The 19,598-nt window shown below is 36.7% G+C and overlaps 1 protein-coding gene across 2 annotated transcripts; it reads right to left on the bottom strand.

The window, feature by feature from the left end:
- Positions 1–1,062: 1,062 nt before the first annotated feature.
- On the bottom strand, positions 1,063–19,393 carry pkd2 (polycystic kidney disease 2). 2 transcript variants are annotated; one of them, NM_001002310.1, is given in 14 exon segments: positions 1,063–1,501; positions 3,535–3,682; positions 3,762–3,925; positions 6,765–6,882; positions 9,306–9,526; positions 9,628–9,748; positions 11,845–12,026; positions 12,104–12,274; positions 12,364–12,592; positions 13,890–14,114; positions 14,206–14,456; positions 16,033–16,166; positions 16,917–17,030; positions 18,553–19,371. In NM_001002310.1, coding segments are annotated over 14 exon segments (2,715 nt in total). In that variant the 5' UTR covers positions 18,956–19,371; the 3' UTR covers positions 1,063–1,267.
- Between the last annotated feature and the right edge of the window lie 205 nt (positions 19,394–19,598).

Here is a 19,598-nt window from a genome sequence, read left to right as displayed (position 1 = left end):
CATGGACCCAAGATTCTCACGGAAATCAGTCAAGTTTGGTGAAGGAAAAATCATGGTTTGGGGATACATCCAGTAATGGGTTGTGCAAGAGATCCGCAACATCAACAGCTTGAGGTATCAAGACATTGTGCCCATTACATTACATTACATCATACTTCAGCCTCTACATCAAAGTTCCTGAAAGCAAAGAAGGTCAAGGTGCTCCAGGATTGGCCAACCCAGTCACCAGACATGAACATTATTGAGCATATCTGGGGTGAGATGAATGAGGAGGCATTAAAGATGAATCCAAAGAACCTTGATGAACTCTGGGAGTCCTGCAGGAGCGCTTTCTTTGCCATTCCAGATGACTTTATTAAGTGATTTGAGTCATTGCAGAGATGCATGGATGCAGTCCTCCAAGCTCATGGGAGTCATACACAATAGTCATTCTTTCTCCACTGCAGCATGACTTTATATTCTATTCTGCACATTATTTCTGTTAAGTGACAAGACTTATGTCTGAGCAAATTCAGACCTTTCATATGAGCCACTTCCGATACCAAAAGATCAACTAGAAGTCAAGTTAATATTTGTTGTTCCTAAAACTTGGACAAGCGACAAGACTTTTGTCAAGTAGTGTATGGTTTACTGCATTTCTTCCACACTGTACAACATAAACATGCATTCGTAGCATGATTCAGTACAAAACGTGAAATATACAATACTCATGATGTGATTTTTCCTTCATTTAAAGTGATTTTAGCGACTTGTGTCTTTATTTTTGAATAGTCGATTTTTTGTGTTCTTAATATTTTGAAGCAGAATGTCGTTTCTTGCGTAATGAAAAATAGTTCTGGGCATTTTTGAGCACACTGTGTATGTATATATATATATATATATATATATATATATATATATATATATATATATATATAAATATATATATATTTGGATTTAATGAAATCACTTCATCAAACCTAGGATTGCCTGCTAGAAAATACAGTAAAGCAAAATGTACCTCAAATTTAAAAAATGCACCTGATTAATAGCTGTATGTAAAAATCAAATATAGAAAATACGTTTTGGAAAATTAATACTGAAACTGGTGTTTGATAACTACATCATTTTATCTTTATAAAGCCCTGATTAACTTTAATATAAAGAAACGCAAATAAATAGCTTTTTTGCAGGACTATTTCACCTTAGCGGCTGTGGCTTTGATACTTCTGAAGTTGATTTGTGCAAGCTGTGTTACTGGAGCAGTGTTTTCACAAATAAACACCCCTCACAAGTGGGCGGGGCCACTGGCTGCAGCATCCGGGCCCTCGTTGGACAGCGAGGAGGGTGGGCGGGAGCTGCGTGGGCGGAGCTGAGCTGATGAGATGATGGGAGTGGCCTGATGATGATGGTGGCTCACCTGGGACATGGTGTCGTCAGACTCCCAGCGCTCCAGCTCGTCCCTAACCAACCTGTCCATCTGCTCTCGCTGCAGCTCTGGATCCCGACCCATCCGCTCGTCCTGAGGAGGACAACATTACAGCGGAGATCAACATTTGTGAACAATCTACAGCTTCCAGGTGACTGCTTAGTTCTATTTTCAACTTCAAAACATTGTGCGGTTCTGAGAGTGCCTCACCCAGGTGAGTGGGCTCGACAAACCACCTGTAAAACATACTCTATCATCTTGCTGACATTTTTGCACCAGATACTTTCTTACAATCAGAGGTGGAGAGAGTAGCCAAAATTTATACTCAAGTAAAAGTAACAATCTTAAAAGTTGCTCTAGTAAGGGTAAAAAAGTATCTGATGAAAAAATTACTCAAGTAAATAGTTACTAGTTACTCTTCATATATATATATATATATATATATATATATATATATATATATATATATATATATATATATATATATATATATATATATATATATATATATATATTAGACTTGGGATGATAACCGTTTTCAAGGTGTACTGCGGTTTGGTAAAGTCAAGGCCAAATTTTCTGCTATACTATTCCTAATATATGTCGAAAAAATCGATTTTATTTATTTATTTATTTTTACGTTTTTTTTTTTTTGTTTGTGTGTTTTTAGCACAACAGTATCTCCAGCAGAAAAGATATCCAAAGATGCTGTTGTAAATTGTAAAGAAATATGTTTTTAAAACAAATGAAGTCAGCAGAAAGCAATGATTTATTTTCCTTATTTAACTTCACGTTTACTGCTACAAAATATTATAAATGTTTTTCAAAATAAAATATACTGTGTTCAAAGGGGAAAAAACTTTTTGTTTTTACCCAGACTTAAAAAGAATATATTTTAGAGAAGTAATCACAATACGGTAATACTGTGATATATATATATATATATATATATATATATATATATATATATATATATATATATATATATATATATATATATATATATATATATATATATTTGAAGGCGAAATTTTTCGCCCTCCTGTGAATTTTTTTTCTTTTTCAAATATTTTCCAAATGATGTTTAACATTCAGAAATTTTCACAGTATTTCCTATATTTGTTCTTCAAGAATAAGTCTTATTTGTTTTATTTCAGCTAGAATAAAAACAGTTTTTAATAGTTTTAAACCCATTTTAAGGTCAATATTATTAGCCCCCCTAAGCAACATTTATTTTAATTGTCTACAGAACAAACCATTATTAATGATTTGCCTAATTACCCTAACTTGTTGAATTAACCTGGTTAAGCCTTTAAATATATATAAATATAAATGAACATATATATATATATATATATATATATATATATATATATATATATATATATATATATATATATATATATATATACACACACACACACACACACACACACACTATTTTATGTTTAAAGAAATGTTTAAATGTTATATTTTTAATCATTAACAGTGTGAATGACTAATATGTTCAGGGCTGATCAGTTATTCCATTAAACCGCAGTTTATTTAATTATCCTATAGTTACTATTATTAAGGTTCAAATGTGGATAATGTTGACACTTAATACTACGTGTCTTTTCAGGTTAATAATACTGCTAATAATAATAACATTATACAAATAAAAACGCCTTATTGCGCCGGATGTATTATAGGGCCTATAGTGTTTATGTAATATCTAGAAATTCAACAGACCAGAGTCAATTATTCCACTTATACTACAGTAAGCACACCTAAAGACACTGTCCAGATTTTGTATTCCAGCATGTTTGTCAGGTTTAGTCTTCAAACTTCTCCTGTATGTGTAGGACTAGTTTCTCTTGTTAGACAACTGATTTAAAACCTTTTCATTTTGATTCTATTTTGAATCTGTGAACAAACTGAAATCATTCAGTATGTTGATATGTAACTGTAATTCAATTAAGACTTGTATGAAACTACTTTAGCTGTGTGTTTATATGCAAATAATTGCATACTAGAAAGTCCATCAGCCAATGAAAATCAAGCATTCAACGGCTAAAGTAGCGATGCGGCTTTACAGGATTACAAGTATTTTCTTTGAAATTCCTAAACATCATCATCATCATCACCTCCATGACTCCATCCAGGATCCGTCCAAGCACATCTCTCCTCTTCATCTTGGCTCTCTCCATGGCTTCCAACTTCACGATAACGGCATCGATCTTGGAGACGATGCTGCCAATTGAGTGCTCCATTCGGTCCACCCGGCGCACAAGCCTGATGCGGCACAAAAATACAGTCAAACATTCGCTATATTATGATAACTATACTAGTTTGATTGACAGGTGATGTTTACACTTGGAACTCCTCGTAAGACACGCCCCCGGAGCTGCTGCCGCGGCGTCGAGAGCTGTGTCCACTGTCCTCGTCATCATCCTCCTCTGAGTCGTCTTGGCTACGGGAGAAGCTACGTCCACTGGCTGGCCTCGGCAGCGAACTGTGCTCCAGATCCAAGTCCTCCTGGCGAGTGTTCAACAGATACTAAGCATCTGTGCACGTGATGTTCACTGATGTTTATTTATTGTGTTACTTTCAGAGTTTTTCTGTTGGTCTAACAGTAGAAGATGGAACTGGTGATGCTAAGTTGATGAGGTTGATTCCCAGGGAATGCGTGAACTGATGTATACCTTAATTTAGGGTGCTTTCACACCTGTAAATCGATTCATTTGTTCCGAAACAGGGATTAAATTGTTACATCGTTGCTCTTTATTCTTGGAGCGGTTCGCTTTCACATGGCAAAGTTTCTAAATGGACCAAAAGAGCTAAAACAAGTCACGTGCAAGTAAACTCTCCTCACATTGTTCAGAGTTTCAGGGTTTATTTTGCAGAGTCCCGCTCAGCTGTCATGCGTCCTTATTTTAATTTATGATGATGAGCAATAAAGACATCATAAGCGAAAAGCGGTGCTTTCATTTTAAATTGTGAAACCCACAGACATCGTCACCAAATATAAATCAGAAATCACGTCTCACTACAATCGATCTGCTCCCGAGTTTGTTTCAATCGAGCCGAGACCACCTCATTCAGGCGATCTCGGACCAATTGATTTGGCGCAGATCTGAACACGATTGGTGGATTCACAAATGCCAAACGAACCGCGCCAACTGGGCAAACGAGACAGGATCTGAAACAAAAGTCTAGGGGCTCTATTTTGACAGTCCATGCGCAGAGCGCAAAACGCAGGGCGCAAACGCTTTCAGGGCGTGTCAGAACGCATTTTTGCAAATTTACAGACGGGAAAATTCGCTTTGCGCCAAGGCGCATGGGCTAAAAGGGTTGAGTTTATTTTCTTAATGAGTTATAGGTGTGTTTTGAGAATAAACCAATTAGAGTCTCATCTCCCATTCCCTTTAAGAGCCAGCTGCGTCACGCCAAGAGCGTATTCGCTATTTACAGGACGCAAAGTAAGTCTAAGAGGAAAAAAATGAGCATTTCACTAGCAAACAGTTAACAGTTGACAGTTTTTTAACAGAAAAATGTAAAACAGAGCATATACTGCGTGAGAATGAGAGATAATGGAACTACTTTCACATTTGCTCTTGGATAGGCAAACCTTTACGCACAGACATCAATTAGTCTATAAATAATTAATTTCGTTTGTTAAGCGCAAAGATTTGTTTCAAAACTATTTCTAAATTCAGTTCTAATTTCTAGCAAACGAAAAAATGAACAATAATAACCAAGTGTGGTCAAAATACTGAGTTATTTCCAAATACACCTGCCATGCCCCATATGGTCTATAACCTCTAAGCTTGTTTTTAATAAAACAATAAATATGGATATAATAATAAATACTGCTAATAATAATAACATAATACAAAAGCAAATTGTTATGAATGAACTGAAAAAGCCTACCGAGATAAAGAAGACATAAAGCAGTGATTTTTCATATTTATGTAGGCTAGAAAATAATATGTTTTGTATTATTTGAATCCTTTATATTTATATTCTATATCTATTCTTATTATATCCTATATATATATCCTTAATACTAAATTTTTTCATATGTAAAGATATTTGCCTATTGCTCTCTTGTGTGTATTAAGCAGTGCGTAAGCGAGGCGCAACTCTGCGCTGGAGTTTAGACAGGGTTTGTTTTGGTCTAATGAAAAATCTATTATAGTTTCTCAAAATAGCGACGCGCAAGCGGTCCGCCTCAGAACGCCTTCCTTTTTAGACCAGAACGCCTATGGGCGCACAAATGAGCGCTAATGCATTTGCTTTTTTAACAGCGTAGCGCAACGCCTCAACATGACTCTTGCGCCAAGCTGAAACTACCAAAAGACTATTGCGCTGCGTCTTGCGCCACACTGCGCCAGGTGTATGATAGGGCCCTAGGTGTGAAAGCATCCTTAGATTGGAGTTTAGCAAATAATTTGGTAGTACTGGGATATATTTTAATAATGTATATTTGTTTCGTGTTGTCTTAAATTTTCTTTTTACAATAATTTAGATATTGTTAGGATTATGTTCTAATTTGGTTTAGTGTGCGTTCACATGACACTGTTTTAAATAGATGTCTAATAGACATCTAAACCCAGTCATCTTGGCTAAAACAAGGCTAAATGTGGGCTGTCAGTGAAAATCGTCGAAGAATAGGCCAAAACTAGACTCGTCATCAAATAAACAGAAATGATTGACTACACATATAAAGTCTGTCTATTTGACGACTAGTCTAGTTTTGGGCTATTCTTAGATGTCTATTGGATTTTCAATGACAGCCCAAGTTTAGCCTTGTTTTAGCCAAGCTGTCTACATTTAGATGTCTATTAGATGCTATTAAACACAAAATTGTCTGAAAATCCAAACCTTTGAAAATGGCTTTTGAAGTGAACAATACACTTATCTTTTTCATACAGACATGGGCTGCGTCCAAAACTGCATACTTTTATAATATATAGTACGTTTAAAATAGTATGTGAGCTGAGTAGTATGTCTGAATTTCACAGTGTTCAAAAAACAGCTCAGCTAGAAGTACCCGGATGACCTACTGCTTTTGTTGAGATACTGAAGTGCGCATCTGATGGACGCTATGCTATCCAATCATGCCACGTGAGAGAATTTATAAATGGGAGTGAAGCAACGCAAATGACGCCGGTAGGTCACGTGATAATGACAAATGGCGGATTTAGTCATGTGAGTGATAAACAAATTTGTCATTTGAAAGATATAGTCATTGAATGTGTATAAAGCAATTATCTACAGTTCAGCCAACAGAGAGCTTAGCTCCTAGTAATTGTATTTAAAAAAAAAATTAAACAAATCATGTGACATCTTTTAGCACTGGTTTTTCACTCACTCTCTCTTTCTCCAGGTCGTCTCTCATCTGCTGGTGCTCATGTTCGGTCAGCTCCTGATCTCCGTCAAGGTCATACTTGGCAAAAATAGCTTCAATTTCAGCGTCCGAATGGCCCTTTCTGTGCACAAACATCAATAACAATTATCCCTTGTGTGCTGCTGGGGATGTTTTCATCCACTCTGGTGAAATTTTGAGTCACAACTTTCTCTGTGTTTCAGCAAATGGAATGAGTTCTGGTGACAAATCTTATTTTGACACATATTTTGAGAAAAATGCTTTCAAATGTTTTTTTTTTAATTCTACAAACTATCTGGGTAAATTGTCTACCCTTTCATTATGTTTGGGGCTGATTTTGCCCCATTGACTTCCATAACAAATTTTTGCTTCTGGCTTATATATGGAACAAAAAAAAAAGCAGTGGTCCCCAACTTTTTTATCACCGTGGACAGTCAACACTTGACAAATTTACTGCAGATCTGGGCACGTAGGTGGGGGGATGCTGGTGTCGGGGGTTTGCGGTGATTTATAGGTTACTAGGCAACCACCAACCGTTTTCTCAGAGGATGACAAGCTGACAAAACACTGCTGTCACTCTGATACAAGCTTTATTTATGGAGAAAATTACAAAGCACTGCAGTGTTTGGGTGCTCTGTGTTTGTCTGAGATATTTTACCGAAATTTGTATATTCCATACAAGCTGAACCTGATTGGTTAGTTCTTGTCACTTGACTCACAGTGTGCTCGTGACATTCATTCAACTAAATACATTTTGACAAGCGTGAGCCGCGCAACTTCACTGTAAATAACAAACTTGCGTGAACTCTAGAAAACACGCGATATGCAGACATCATGTGCGATCTCCAGCAGTTGATCTTGCACAGACATGCTGGATTCACCTGATTTGTTGACAAATGAGTTGCGGATCTAGTCCTTGGCAGTTCGTAGGTCCTTCACTAGGCCAAAGACGTCTGTTTCTAACTCATTTTGCTAGTGGGTTAAATTTTGGCGCTCAAGTGACAGAGATGTAACCGAGAGAATACGGTCATTCTTCAAAATAAAAGATTTAGATAATAAATTAAACTGAAATAATTTATGATTTGGGGCAACGCGGTGGCCTCACAGCAAGAAGGTCACTGGTTCGAGCCTCGGCTGAGTCAGTTGGCATGTCTGTGTGAAGTTTGCATGTTGTCTCCATGTTGGCATGGGTTTCCTCCGGGTGCTCTGGTTTCCCCCACAAGCCCAAAGACATGTGGTATAGTTGAATTGGGTATGCTAAAATTGACTGTAGTGTATGTGTGTTAATGAGTGTGTATGGATGTTTTCCAAGGATGGGTTGCGGCTGGAAGGGCATTCGCTGCGTAAAACATATGCTGGATAAGTTGGCAGGCCATTCCTCTGTGGCGACTCCAGATTAATAAAGGGACTAAGCAGAAAAGAAAATGAATGAATGAATAATTAATGATAACTTGTGCGGGTCGGTTCCAATTGATCTGCCCTGTGGTTGTGGACCCCTGATATAAAGTATAGTGTGTGTGTGTGTATGTGAGAGAGAGAGGTCTTTGCGCACTAACCTTGATATGTCTGACAAAATCAAAATAAGCAGTTCAGCTCGCGGAACATAGTAAACATAGTAAGTGTAAGTAAAGCCTGGTTTATACTTCTGCGTCAAGTGACCGGCGTAACCAACGGCGCATGCAACGCGCGTAGCTATGCATTTTATACTTCTGCGTGTTTCTCTATTGGTCTACATTAACACTTCCGAAACGCTAGTTGGCAGTGAGGTGTTAATGTGTCTCTGTGTCGAGTTTCTTCGCCTGTATTTTGTTCTTTCTGAACGCTTCCGGGATGTACAAGTGGCTCAAACTCGCTCATTTTTAAGTCAGGAACCGGACATAAGTCAGGACATGCAACAACTTTAACTATGAGGTAAACACAAAACAAAACTTTCCATCAGGAGCTCCTTCGCAGGACTCTACAATTGTAAATAATCGCTCCATTGGGCTCGCACCCCTCGCGCGGCTCTCGGTCCCGCCCAGACTCGTCAGCGCTACCAAGACGACCAATCACAGAGCTTGCACTACGCGTCGTTGCGAAATGTAGTTACATTTTTTGAGAGGTGAACGTCAAAGACGCCGATGGCCACGGCGTAGGGCTATGCGTCAGCGCCGTAGCATATGCGTGCGCTTGACGCAGAAGTATAAATCAGCCTTAAGTGTATTTGTGCACACACACACTATAATAAGCTGTTTTACTCCATAGAACTGCATTTAAAAGCCAGAAACAGGCACAGGCCTATCTAAAGGGTTAATAGTACCAACAATTGATTGACAGTAAAAATGGGGAAAAAGGGAAAATCACCAACAATCAAAACACATGATTATATAGTGTCATGGCTTTGCAGTCAAAATTGTCATTATAATGGAAGTCAATGGGGCAAAAACAGCCCCAACATAACGAAAGGGTAGTCAATTTGAACAATGGGTTAAATCAGTTTCATCCAACACTGTGTTTGATTTGTGTGTTATAGATAAAAATTCTGACCCTCTAAGGTCTTGGCGGAGCTCATCGAAGCTGAGTTTTCCTGCTGCCTGCTGTAAGCTGTCCGGGATATCATTGATAGAGCTCTTCTTCAGCTTCAGCTTCACCATGGCTCTATTATAGCTCTTCTTAATGAGGTCTGTGATCTCCATCTCCGACCTCTGCTGCGCCATGTCAGCTTTCACCTCAGAGTAAGTGTCATTGATGATGGCCAGGAACATGTTCTGAACAAAACCAGTAAATAATCAGCATAGTTGGTGTATTTCAGTTGTTTGAGTATTACTTTATCTTTAATGTTTTGTCATTCATTTCATGTAGGGTTTACCAGCAGAATCATGAAGATGAAGAACACAAAGGTGGTGAAGTAAATGGGTCCCAACACGCTGTCGGCCTCCTCGATTTCTGAGAAGTCGAAATCACCCAGTATGATCCGGAACTGCGTGAAACTGTGAGCAAAAGAAACAAACGTTCCTAATCATGTTCATGATGTTTCACAGTGTTTGAACTTTAAAAATAGAGAAATAAATGTAAAACTATGCTAACTAAATAATAATAATAATAATAATAAATATGAGTTTTGAAATTATTAAATACCCTAAATTTTTACAATAAAATGTTTGTATTCCAAACCAAGAATCCTAATTAAATTGTATTTAACTCTGTATAGTGATATATCACAATATTTGTCTGAACTTTAATAGTAAAACAATTCTGAAACTATGCTAACTAAATAATAATAATTATAATAATAATAATAATAATTATCATATATATGAGTTTTGAATAGTTTAAATGCAATAAAATGTTTGTATTCCACACCACAAATCCTAATTGTATTTAATCTTCTATATTGATATATCGCAATATTTTTTCTGAACTTTAAAGGTAAAGAAAGAATTCTGAAACAATTCTTTTTCTTCTTATTATTATTTCTATTATTATAAATATGAGTTTTGAAATTATCAAATACAATAAAATGATTGTATTCCAAACAAAGATGTCTAATAAAATTTTATTTAACCTATTGATATATCACAATAACATTAAAAGTAAAGAAAGACTTCTGAAACTATTCTAACTAAATAGTAATTATTATTATTTTTATTATAATTATTATCATTGTCATTATTATTATTATCATTATTATTAATATAAGTTTTGAAATGATTAAATACAATAAAATTTCTGTATTCCAAACCAAGAATTCTAATTAAGTTGTATTTAATTCTGTATATTGATTTATCACAATATTTGTCAGAACTTTAAAAGTAAAGAAAGAATTCTAAAACTATCCTAACTAAATAATAATAGTAATAATTATAGATATGAGTTATGAAATTATTAAATACAATAAAACGTTTGTATTCCGAACCAAAAATCCCAATTAAATTGTATGTAATTCTGTAAATTAAAATGTACAGAATACATTTACATAAACTTCTATATGATCCTTTATACTTTAAAAAAATAAATAAAGATGTAAAGTTTGAAAGTCAACTAACTAATAGATTATTAGTTTCACCTATTACTGATTTATTTATTTAATTAATGATTTATCCTTCACTGCAAGCTATACATCCAGTAAACATTCAGAAAATGTATGTTGTTACATAAGCTGTTAATTCTAGATCAGAGATGCCCAAACTAGGGCTTGTGAGCTAACGTTGGTCCATATTAACTTTTGATTTGGCTCGCCATCCCATCTGAGAAGAGAGGAAGAATGATGGGGATGCTGATGTCCTTTAAAATCTAATGTAACCTTTTGTTTGTTTGTTTTATTGTTGAAAGCTACATGAAATTAAATGTTTCAAATAAATACTGTAAATTCATTTAGCTTAAACATACTGTCACCTGATGGATAGAGGACAATGCAGAGACTTTGGTGAGCAAATCAAAGCAAAGTTCACATTATGTTTTATTGCAATAAGATATCACTTTAAAAGCTATACTGCATTAGTTAATACAATTTAAAGTAATGTTTTTTTATTTATAAATATTATGAAATATATTAGAAAATTACCATATGGCAATTTTAATGTAATTTACTTTGGTATATTTATTTTCGGCTCATAGCTCATAATGATATTTGGTTTTTGGCCCTTTAGAGGAAAAAGTTTGGGCACGCCTAGTGTTGATCATGCAAAAATTAAACCGAAGTTGCGACATTTATTTTTATTGTTTTACAGATGTTAACTTAATTGTAGCAGATAAAAATTTTTTTTAATAAAACAAAAGTTAATGCTGAATTGATCACAATAAGAGGTATACTTTCATGACAACTTTTTTTTAAATATTTTTTTTTTTTCTATTATGATTGTCAGGTCAAGTCCTAAGAGGCCGTGTATTTAAATATTTTTTCGTTCTAGTTTTCTCGTGATCACAACTTAATTTTCTTAATTTTTAAACAGTCGAAGAATCATGAAAAAACGAGAGAAAAATAATGTAATGCATGACCTTTTAGGACTTCGGTTTTTGAGCACTACTACATATTATTACTTATGTCAATGTATATTCTAATCGCACTCTTGGCTCCGGAACTCACATGCAGGCCTGAAAGGTGCTGAAGTCGTTGACTTGAGTTCCAAACACTAAATAGGCCAGCTGAGCATAAGCCAGAAACACGATGAAAAACATGATCGCGAAGCCCATCAGGTCTTTGGCACAGCGGGACATGGTGGTGGACAGTTGATTCATGGTCTTGTTGAAGTTGATGAACTTAAAAAGCTGTGGGAGAAGCAAAATGGCTGACGAAAAGACAACAAAAAAATGTTTACATGTTAGACGTTGATCCGAAAGCTCACCTTCACCCATGAGAGGAAGACTATGATAGCTGCCAGGTTGTTGAAGTGCACCTGAAGCCGAGCCAGCGGCTCAAAGTTGGGATACGTGCTGTGGTTCTCCAGCAGAAAGTGAAGTCTGTGACTGACCGCTGATGTTCTGCAGATGTTCATAATGATGGCGGGAACACTCAACTGTGATGGTGAACAACAAAGATCAATGTTTCACACTGAAAATCACCACAGTAGACTATATATTCAGTGGCGAAAAGATTTAAACCTACTGCAACTATGAGAACATCTAAGCAGTTCCACAGGCTCTTGAAGTAGCGCAGCCGATGCAGGCGGATCTCTAGAGCTTCCTCCACCAGGTAATACAGCACGAAGAGGCAGAAGGACACTTCACACATGCCAACAAAGTAGTCCCAGCTGGAGACATAGCGGAGCAGACGCACCGTCTGGAACTGCCAAGAAGGCACAGCGCCCCCTGTGGCCGGAAACTCTACTAGCAGTCTGAAAAAAAAGCAGTTTTACACTGTTATATTATGTAAAATAACTTTTGCAATGCTCCTCACAAGACTAGAACTAGAAATCACAGCCATGGATTTATTCTCAGTATTTATTTATAGTATATAATCCGTTTTATTTTCAGACAATAAAATCAAGGTAACAAAAAGTTCAATGAGAACCAATGTGGCCACACTAACTTTTACTGTAAGATAGATAGAAGTCTTGTCGCCTATCCAAGTAAATTTAGAAAATAATAACTTGACTTCAAGTTGATCATTGGTATCAGAAGTGGCTTGAAATGAAAGGAAAAAGCCTCTAGATTACCCTTACCCAAAAAAGTCTTGTCACTTAACAGAAATAATGCACAGTATAGAAAATAAAGTCTAAGAATCTTGATGAACTCTGGGAGTCCTGCAAGAAAGCATTCTTGCAGGACTCCCAGAGTTCATCAAGATTCTTTGGATTAATCTTCAATGCCTCCTCATTCATCTCACCCCAGACATGCTCAATAATGTTTATATCTGGTGACTGGGCTGGCCAATCCTGGAGCACCTTGACCTTCTTTGCTTTTGGAAACTTTGATGTGGAGGCTGAAGTATGAGAAGGGAGTGCTATCCTGCTAAAGAATTTGCCCTCTCCTGTGGTTTGTTATGTAACGGGTAGCACAAATGTCTTGATCCCTCAAGCAGGTCGCACACCAGAAGCGCCGCTCGGCGGCGCGCCGCGCAGCGCCATGTATTTTAGAATTCTAAACATAGGTTCCTATCAGGATACACACACCGGCGCCGCAAGTCGGCGGCTGTCGGCGGCGCCCGGCGACGGCTCAGGACGCAGTTCATTTTTCAGCCGCGCCACAGAGCGCCATCTGATTAGTTTCATGTTAAATATCATTCGAATGTGCGCGTCTGGTGTGTGATACTTTAAACTGTCATGTACGCGCCGTGTCGCGGCGCCAAGCGGCGCTTCTGGTGTGCGACCTGCTTCAGGCTGTTAATGCTACCATCCACTCTGCAGATCTCTCACATGCCCAAATACTGAATGTAACCCCAAACCATGATTTTTCCTGCACCAAACTTGACTTATTTCTCTGAGAACCGTGGGTCCATGCGGGTTCTAATAGGTCTTCTGCAGTACTTGTGATGATCAACAGATAATTCATGGGAAAATGAATCTGCCACTTTTCCAAATGATCAACTAGTCAACTATGATCAAGTCTAGATATTATTTGTTGCTCTTACAACTGGGATCGACAACAAGACATTTGTAAAGTAGTGTAGATACAAACAGATCAACCCGTTACCTCACAATACAGAAGAGGTTAACATTGCCGTTGTAGATGGAGAAGTCCAAGAACACCGCTCTAGTGCCGCGGTCCAGCCAGAGGTTGTTTTTGAGCTCCTGCAGCTGATTGGCTGATTTCTCCCGTGTGCGGGACAGATCCTGGTAATAACCTCCACCACCATAAGTGGACACTTGTCCCCAGTAACTGCTCTCACCCAGGCTACTCTCATCCTTGAACCTCCACCTTACAAACAAACAGAGCAATAAATCAGGTTAGACCACAAATCAGCCTCTAGTTTACTATTTAAATTTAAATGTATCGAAATTTAACATACGCAGTGCCATTCTTGGGGCCGAATGGTGCCTTGTCCTCATTGGCAGGAGAGTAGACGTTGTAGCAGTCGTAAACCTCGTCTCGCAGATCCTCATGGACAGAACAAGACTCATTGCGTACTCTGAGCTGTCGGAGACGCGGGACGCCCAGCAGGAGGTTCTCGTAATAGATCAGACTCTGGTTTTCTGGGAGACTCTTGTTGTTGTACCAGAGCTCCCAGTACATGCCGTTAAGAAACGGGCCTTCTGTGAACTACAGATAATAATTGTCATCAAATACTGTCATCGTTTATTCACCCTCATGTCATTCCAGACCCACACAAAATAACTTGCGAGTCAAAATCATAGTATTTATAAAATTTATAAAAACACTAAGTACACAAAATTACCTACTACTTCCAGTGAAAATTCGAGGTGCGCAACCAATGGACACTTTACAATCCCATGAAGCTACTTGAGAGGATTTATGGTAGGATGTCCTGTAGGATTTCTTTTCTAATCACCTTATATTTAGGATGTGTGTCTGCTAGTCAACTACTTGTGCTGCTTCCCAATTCGCATCCTAAATAGTATCCGACCCAAGACATAGTATGTAAGCCAAAGGTTCCTGGATGGTGTACTATTTTTGGTGGAAATTGGAAGTATGGAACGTCCGCACTCTACCTGCTAATATTGTCCACAATACATTGCGTGTTGAATATGAATTCGATTAGTACAACAAAGTATAAACAATCTTCAAACATTATGGACCTGTGTAGAGAGGCTTTGGTTGTTTAAATGATTATTATTTAATGTCTAGCCCACTAGAAAATATTTAAATCGCATTTTCTGTTTTGTATTTCATCTGCAAAAACAGTGTGAACTTATGTATAGACATGTTTAGACATTCACTTCTGAATGCATAATTATTCAAAGACCTGAGGAGATATCTCTGCATGGAAGACTTGCAAATAGCTGCTTCATGTGGGCAATTAAAGATGAAAGAAATGTGTATGATGTGTCAAGATGATTGACAGGGCATGTAACTAAGCAACATAACGATCCTTTAATGAGGAAGTAGTGTGTCCCAAAGCTTGCATACTCTTCTGTTACACACTTAAAAATATTAACTATTTCTTTACAAAACCGTACATACTTTTAGGACAGCGTATAAGTATGCAAATTGAGATGCAGCATTGGTTACAAAATGTTTGTTTATTCAGTAGAAGTCAGAATTATTAGCCCCCCAATTGGATTTTTTTTTTTTTAATATTTCCCAAATTATGTTTATCAGAGGAAATTTTCACAGTATGTCTGATAATATTTTTTCTTCTGGACAAAGTCTTATTTGTTTTATTTCGGCTAGAATAAAAGCAGTTTAAAAACATTTTAAGGTCAAAATTATTAGCCCCTTTAAGCTATAATTTTTTTTTATAGGGGGCTAATAATTCTGTCTTCAACTGTATGCGAGTTAGATTAGTTATGGCAAATGACTCTACTTTAGTTTTGAGTTGAGGGGATAGTTAACCCCAAAATGAACTTTGTCATCATTTCCTCATCCTCCACTTGTTCCAAACTTCTGTTGAAGTCTAAAGAAAATATGGTGAAGTATGTTGGGGGGAAAATCAGCCACTGACTACTTTTGGTTGCTACTATGGATGTCAGTGGGACAGAAATCTCTCAGATATGATAAAAAATAACATGATTTTGAGTTCCAAAGATGGGTGACATTACATGGGGCTGTAAATCAAGACAGTTTCCGTTTACAATAATAATTCTTTAACTTTTGAACAAATGCAGCTGTTGGAATTATAACCGAGAAAGAGCATTAAAGTTAACGAAATAATTACTTTCCAGAAGTCCTCCATGGTTGAAAGGCTCTTGAAGTTGGTTGGCTCTCCACTTGACAGTGGCGTATCCAAAAAGAGTTGAGACATGACTTTGGTGTAGTAGTACATGTTGGTGCTCACCATTCCATAGGTTACTGTGGAAAAATGACATTTAAAGAAATCAATGATGAATTACAGAATAGCAGGATCAGATTCAGCAGCAGGGAAAGCACTGGAAAGCAGTCAAGATGCTCGTAAATGTCCATTTTTTAAATTAATGTTTTCTGTATTTTCTTCATAAATGTAATGCACTTAGTTTATAGATGTGTTTCTTTCATAATCTGATTCTGTAGTATTGCTAGGGTTCCTAAAAGCCTGTTTTCATTTAATAATTAGAAACAACTTAGTCCTCATAAGACCAGATATGACCAAAGTCCCTTTAAGGCAAGTCATTTCATTCGACGGCCATCGTTGAAATGCCTCTCGGGCAGTATAGTCAAGCATTCTGTCTAAATAAAGAAAACATCAAATTCTCTAAAACTGTTTGCCAATTACATTACAATAATAAAATTAAACAACAACTGTCTCATAAGTTTCCTTTCTAAACGTTCTAATCAAGCAAAATTGGCATCTAATGCGCATGCGCACTCGAAAGGAACGAGTTCACCTCTAAATATTGCTTCATCAGATCGCACTGCTCATCTGAAGAAATCCACAACTAGCTTAAAGATATCCTAAAACTAACATACTGATTCAAACATCTAAAAAAAAAATATATTATTTTAATTTCACAGAACCTTTAATGAGAAAAATGACACTTTAATGACACTATCATAAAGAAATCGTGAAGCTGTTGTTGTGTAATTTGAGCCTGGTATCACTCTATCATGTAGTTTTCAACCTACTTATGCAGAGGGTGAGCAGGAAGAGGATGTAGGTGATCATTTCTCGCAGGACGGTTTTCAAGTACATCTCTCTGTTACTGTTGCTCTCACCCAAAAGACGAGTATCCCACAACACTGAAATAGAGAAATTAGATGTCAGTTAAAATTGTCAATTTTTTATCAGTGACTATATAAAAAAAATCACACTCTAACTTTAAATGTTTATGGTTTATCAGATTTTCTAATGCCTTTAAAATATATCTTTTACAGATTGAATGTGCAGGCTAATGGTAAATTAACAAAAATAAATTTAGTTTCTGACATCTGTAGGATACAATCTACAATACAAGTTAGACATGGGTACATTTAAACAAATTTATTTTAAAAATATTTAGTTCAGATGCATGCAATGAATAATCAATATTTAAAATATGAAATATGCTTAGACCATTTTGAGGGATGTGAACAAAAACAATAGTCCCAACGTATTTGCTGTTATACATTTTTAATTTCTATAGCTTCCGAGAATCCAAAAAGAGCTGTTATGATAGTTATGCTATGATAGCTGTTTTAATAATAAGTTATGATTAAATTGCCTCTTATTACAGTTAATAAATAGTTTAATAACAGGCAGTAAATGTTCATGAACCAATGCCATCACCTCATTGAAATGGTCTATATTCAAATGTACATAAACTGCTTTAGAGACAGTATACTGAATCAACAGTTTTTTATTATTCATTAATTGAAATCTTTTTTGCCCAGACCTAAATCTTATTAAATATTCTTCAGTGTTACACCTTCAGAAATCCAAATGCTGGTTCTGATTTACTAGGGTTGAAATCCCGGTGTGCAAGGCTACTTGATTTTTTCACGTGAAGGCTCTTGATTAGAACAAAAAACTATTTGTAAAAGAATTGGGTTTATTAAGAATGCAAAAGTCTTGAATATATCCTTTGATCAATTGAATAAGAAATAAATTTATCCCAATTTTATGAAAAGTGCTTGTTTACAGTATCAAAGTGTTTGATATTGATGGTTACAAATATGAAAAAAAAACTTTTTAAAAACAATCTAAAAATCTTTACCATCTTGTTTTGGTAAATTTAGTGTGATTTATGAGAAGGCTATCTATTAGAAGCAAGTATAGCTTACATGTTTTAGTATATACTGTAGTAAACTTCATTTGTAAAGTGATTTATTGTTTGCATTTTAAACTTACCACAAATTATCTTTCAAAGCTAGTTGTTTAAGGAATTAAAGATATAGTTCACCCAAAATACAAGAATTTACTCACTATTTACTTACGCTCAAGTACTTTCAAACCTGTATTAATTTTAAAAAAATCCTAAAAACCTGTAACCATTGACTTCCAATGCAGTTTTTTTTCAGTTGTCATAGTTGTTGAACACTATTTTAAAGCTCATAACTTGTGATTACAAACATAGTATAAAAAATACTATGGCAGTGGTTTTCAGCATTTTTTCAGAATATCTTCTATTTTGTTTAACAGAGGAAAGAAACTCCTACAGGTTTGAAACAAGTATTGGGTGAGTTAATGCTAACAGAATTTTCATTTTTCGGTGAACTATCCCTTTAAATACTCGTAACAATGGTTAGTAGCACTTCAATAAGACAATACAAGCAAAAGTTTGACCTCTCATTTTCTCCAGTATCCTCTTCCCACAGCTGCGGTGCTCTTGTGCTGGAGGAGTCGGGTAAAGTCCTCTGTTGATCCGCGCACTGATACCGGAGAAGTTCCCCGGGACGCCGCCGCTGCTGCTGCTGGACGTCGTGGACACAGACCTCCGGCCCTGACTCTCCGGGGGCCAGTCCGCCTCCATCATCCCCTCCTCCGGCTCGAACCCTGGGTTGTCCCGGCTCCATGCCTGTCTGGAGCTGGAGGTTGGCGGAGAGGAGGGGGTCTCATCGGGCACTCCGAGGCCCACTTCTTCATGATGCATTTTTTCCATCTCGATGCCTTCATGCGGTGGAGGAGATGCGGATGCAGATGCCGCCGGGCTCTGCGGCGCTTGAGGACGAACGCGACTGGAGCTCATCGTGTATTTCTACAGTAACATTACATTAATATAAACAAACGACTGCATTTTAGTCGCTTTTTACTCTGTCTTAATGCGAAAATGCGCAAAGCGATTCTTTATTTGAGTTAAAAAAGTTTTGATGTTGATTTCTGTTAAGTCTAACGGGGTTTTCAGATGTTTAAAAAAGCACTAAATCGACTTTTAAGGTGTTATGCAATAGAAATAGCGAGAAAACGCGTTTGAGGAAACTAAACACAAACCGCTGGATGCTTTTCTGTCTAAAAAACGCACCCGAGTACCTTAAGAAAGCTTTATACTTGCAGGCTTTACTTGAAAATCATTTCGAGAGGTTTCAGTCCAGCTTTTGGTGCGAGTGGAGAAAAACTCATTTCCAGTCCAAACTCAGCCATCTTGTTCCCAGTTGTTTCCAGACTGGAGGAATCCAGTTACACTGACATCAACCTCTGGAAACTTCAACATTTCCCTTTTTAGAGCAGCTCCTCCCTTTCTGTCCTACACACACGCTCACTGACACTCACAAAAATGCTTTTTTAATGAAAAATAAAATTCATAAAATAAAAAAAATAATGGTTTACATTATATTAACACGTGATTATTAAGTAGTTAAAATCGTTTTTAAAGTAATGGACAATAATTTATA

Source organism: Danio rerio, chromosome 1, assembly GCF_052040795.2.
Source record: "Danio rerio strain M-AB ecotype USA chromosome 1, GRCz13ab, whole genome shotgun sequence".
Lineage (NCBI taxonomy): Eukaryota > Metazoa > Chordata > Actinopteri > Cypriniformes > Danionidae > Danio > Danio rerio.
This window is presented reverse-complemented; position numbering and strand designations above follow the sequence as displayed.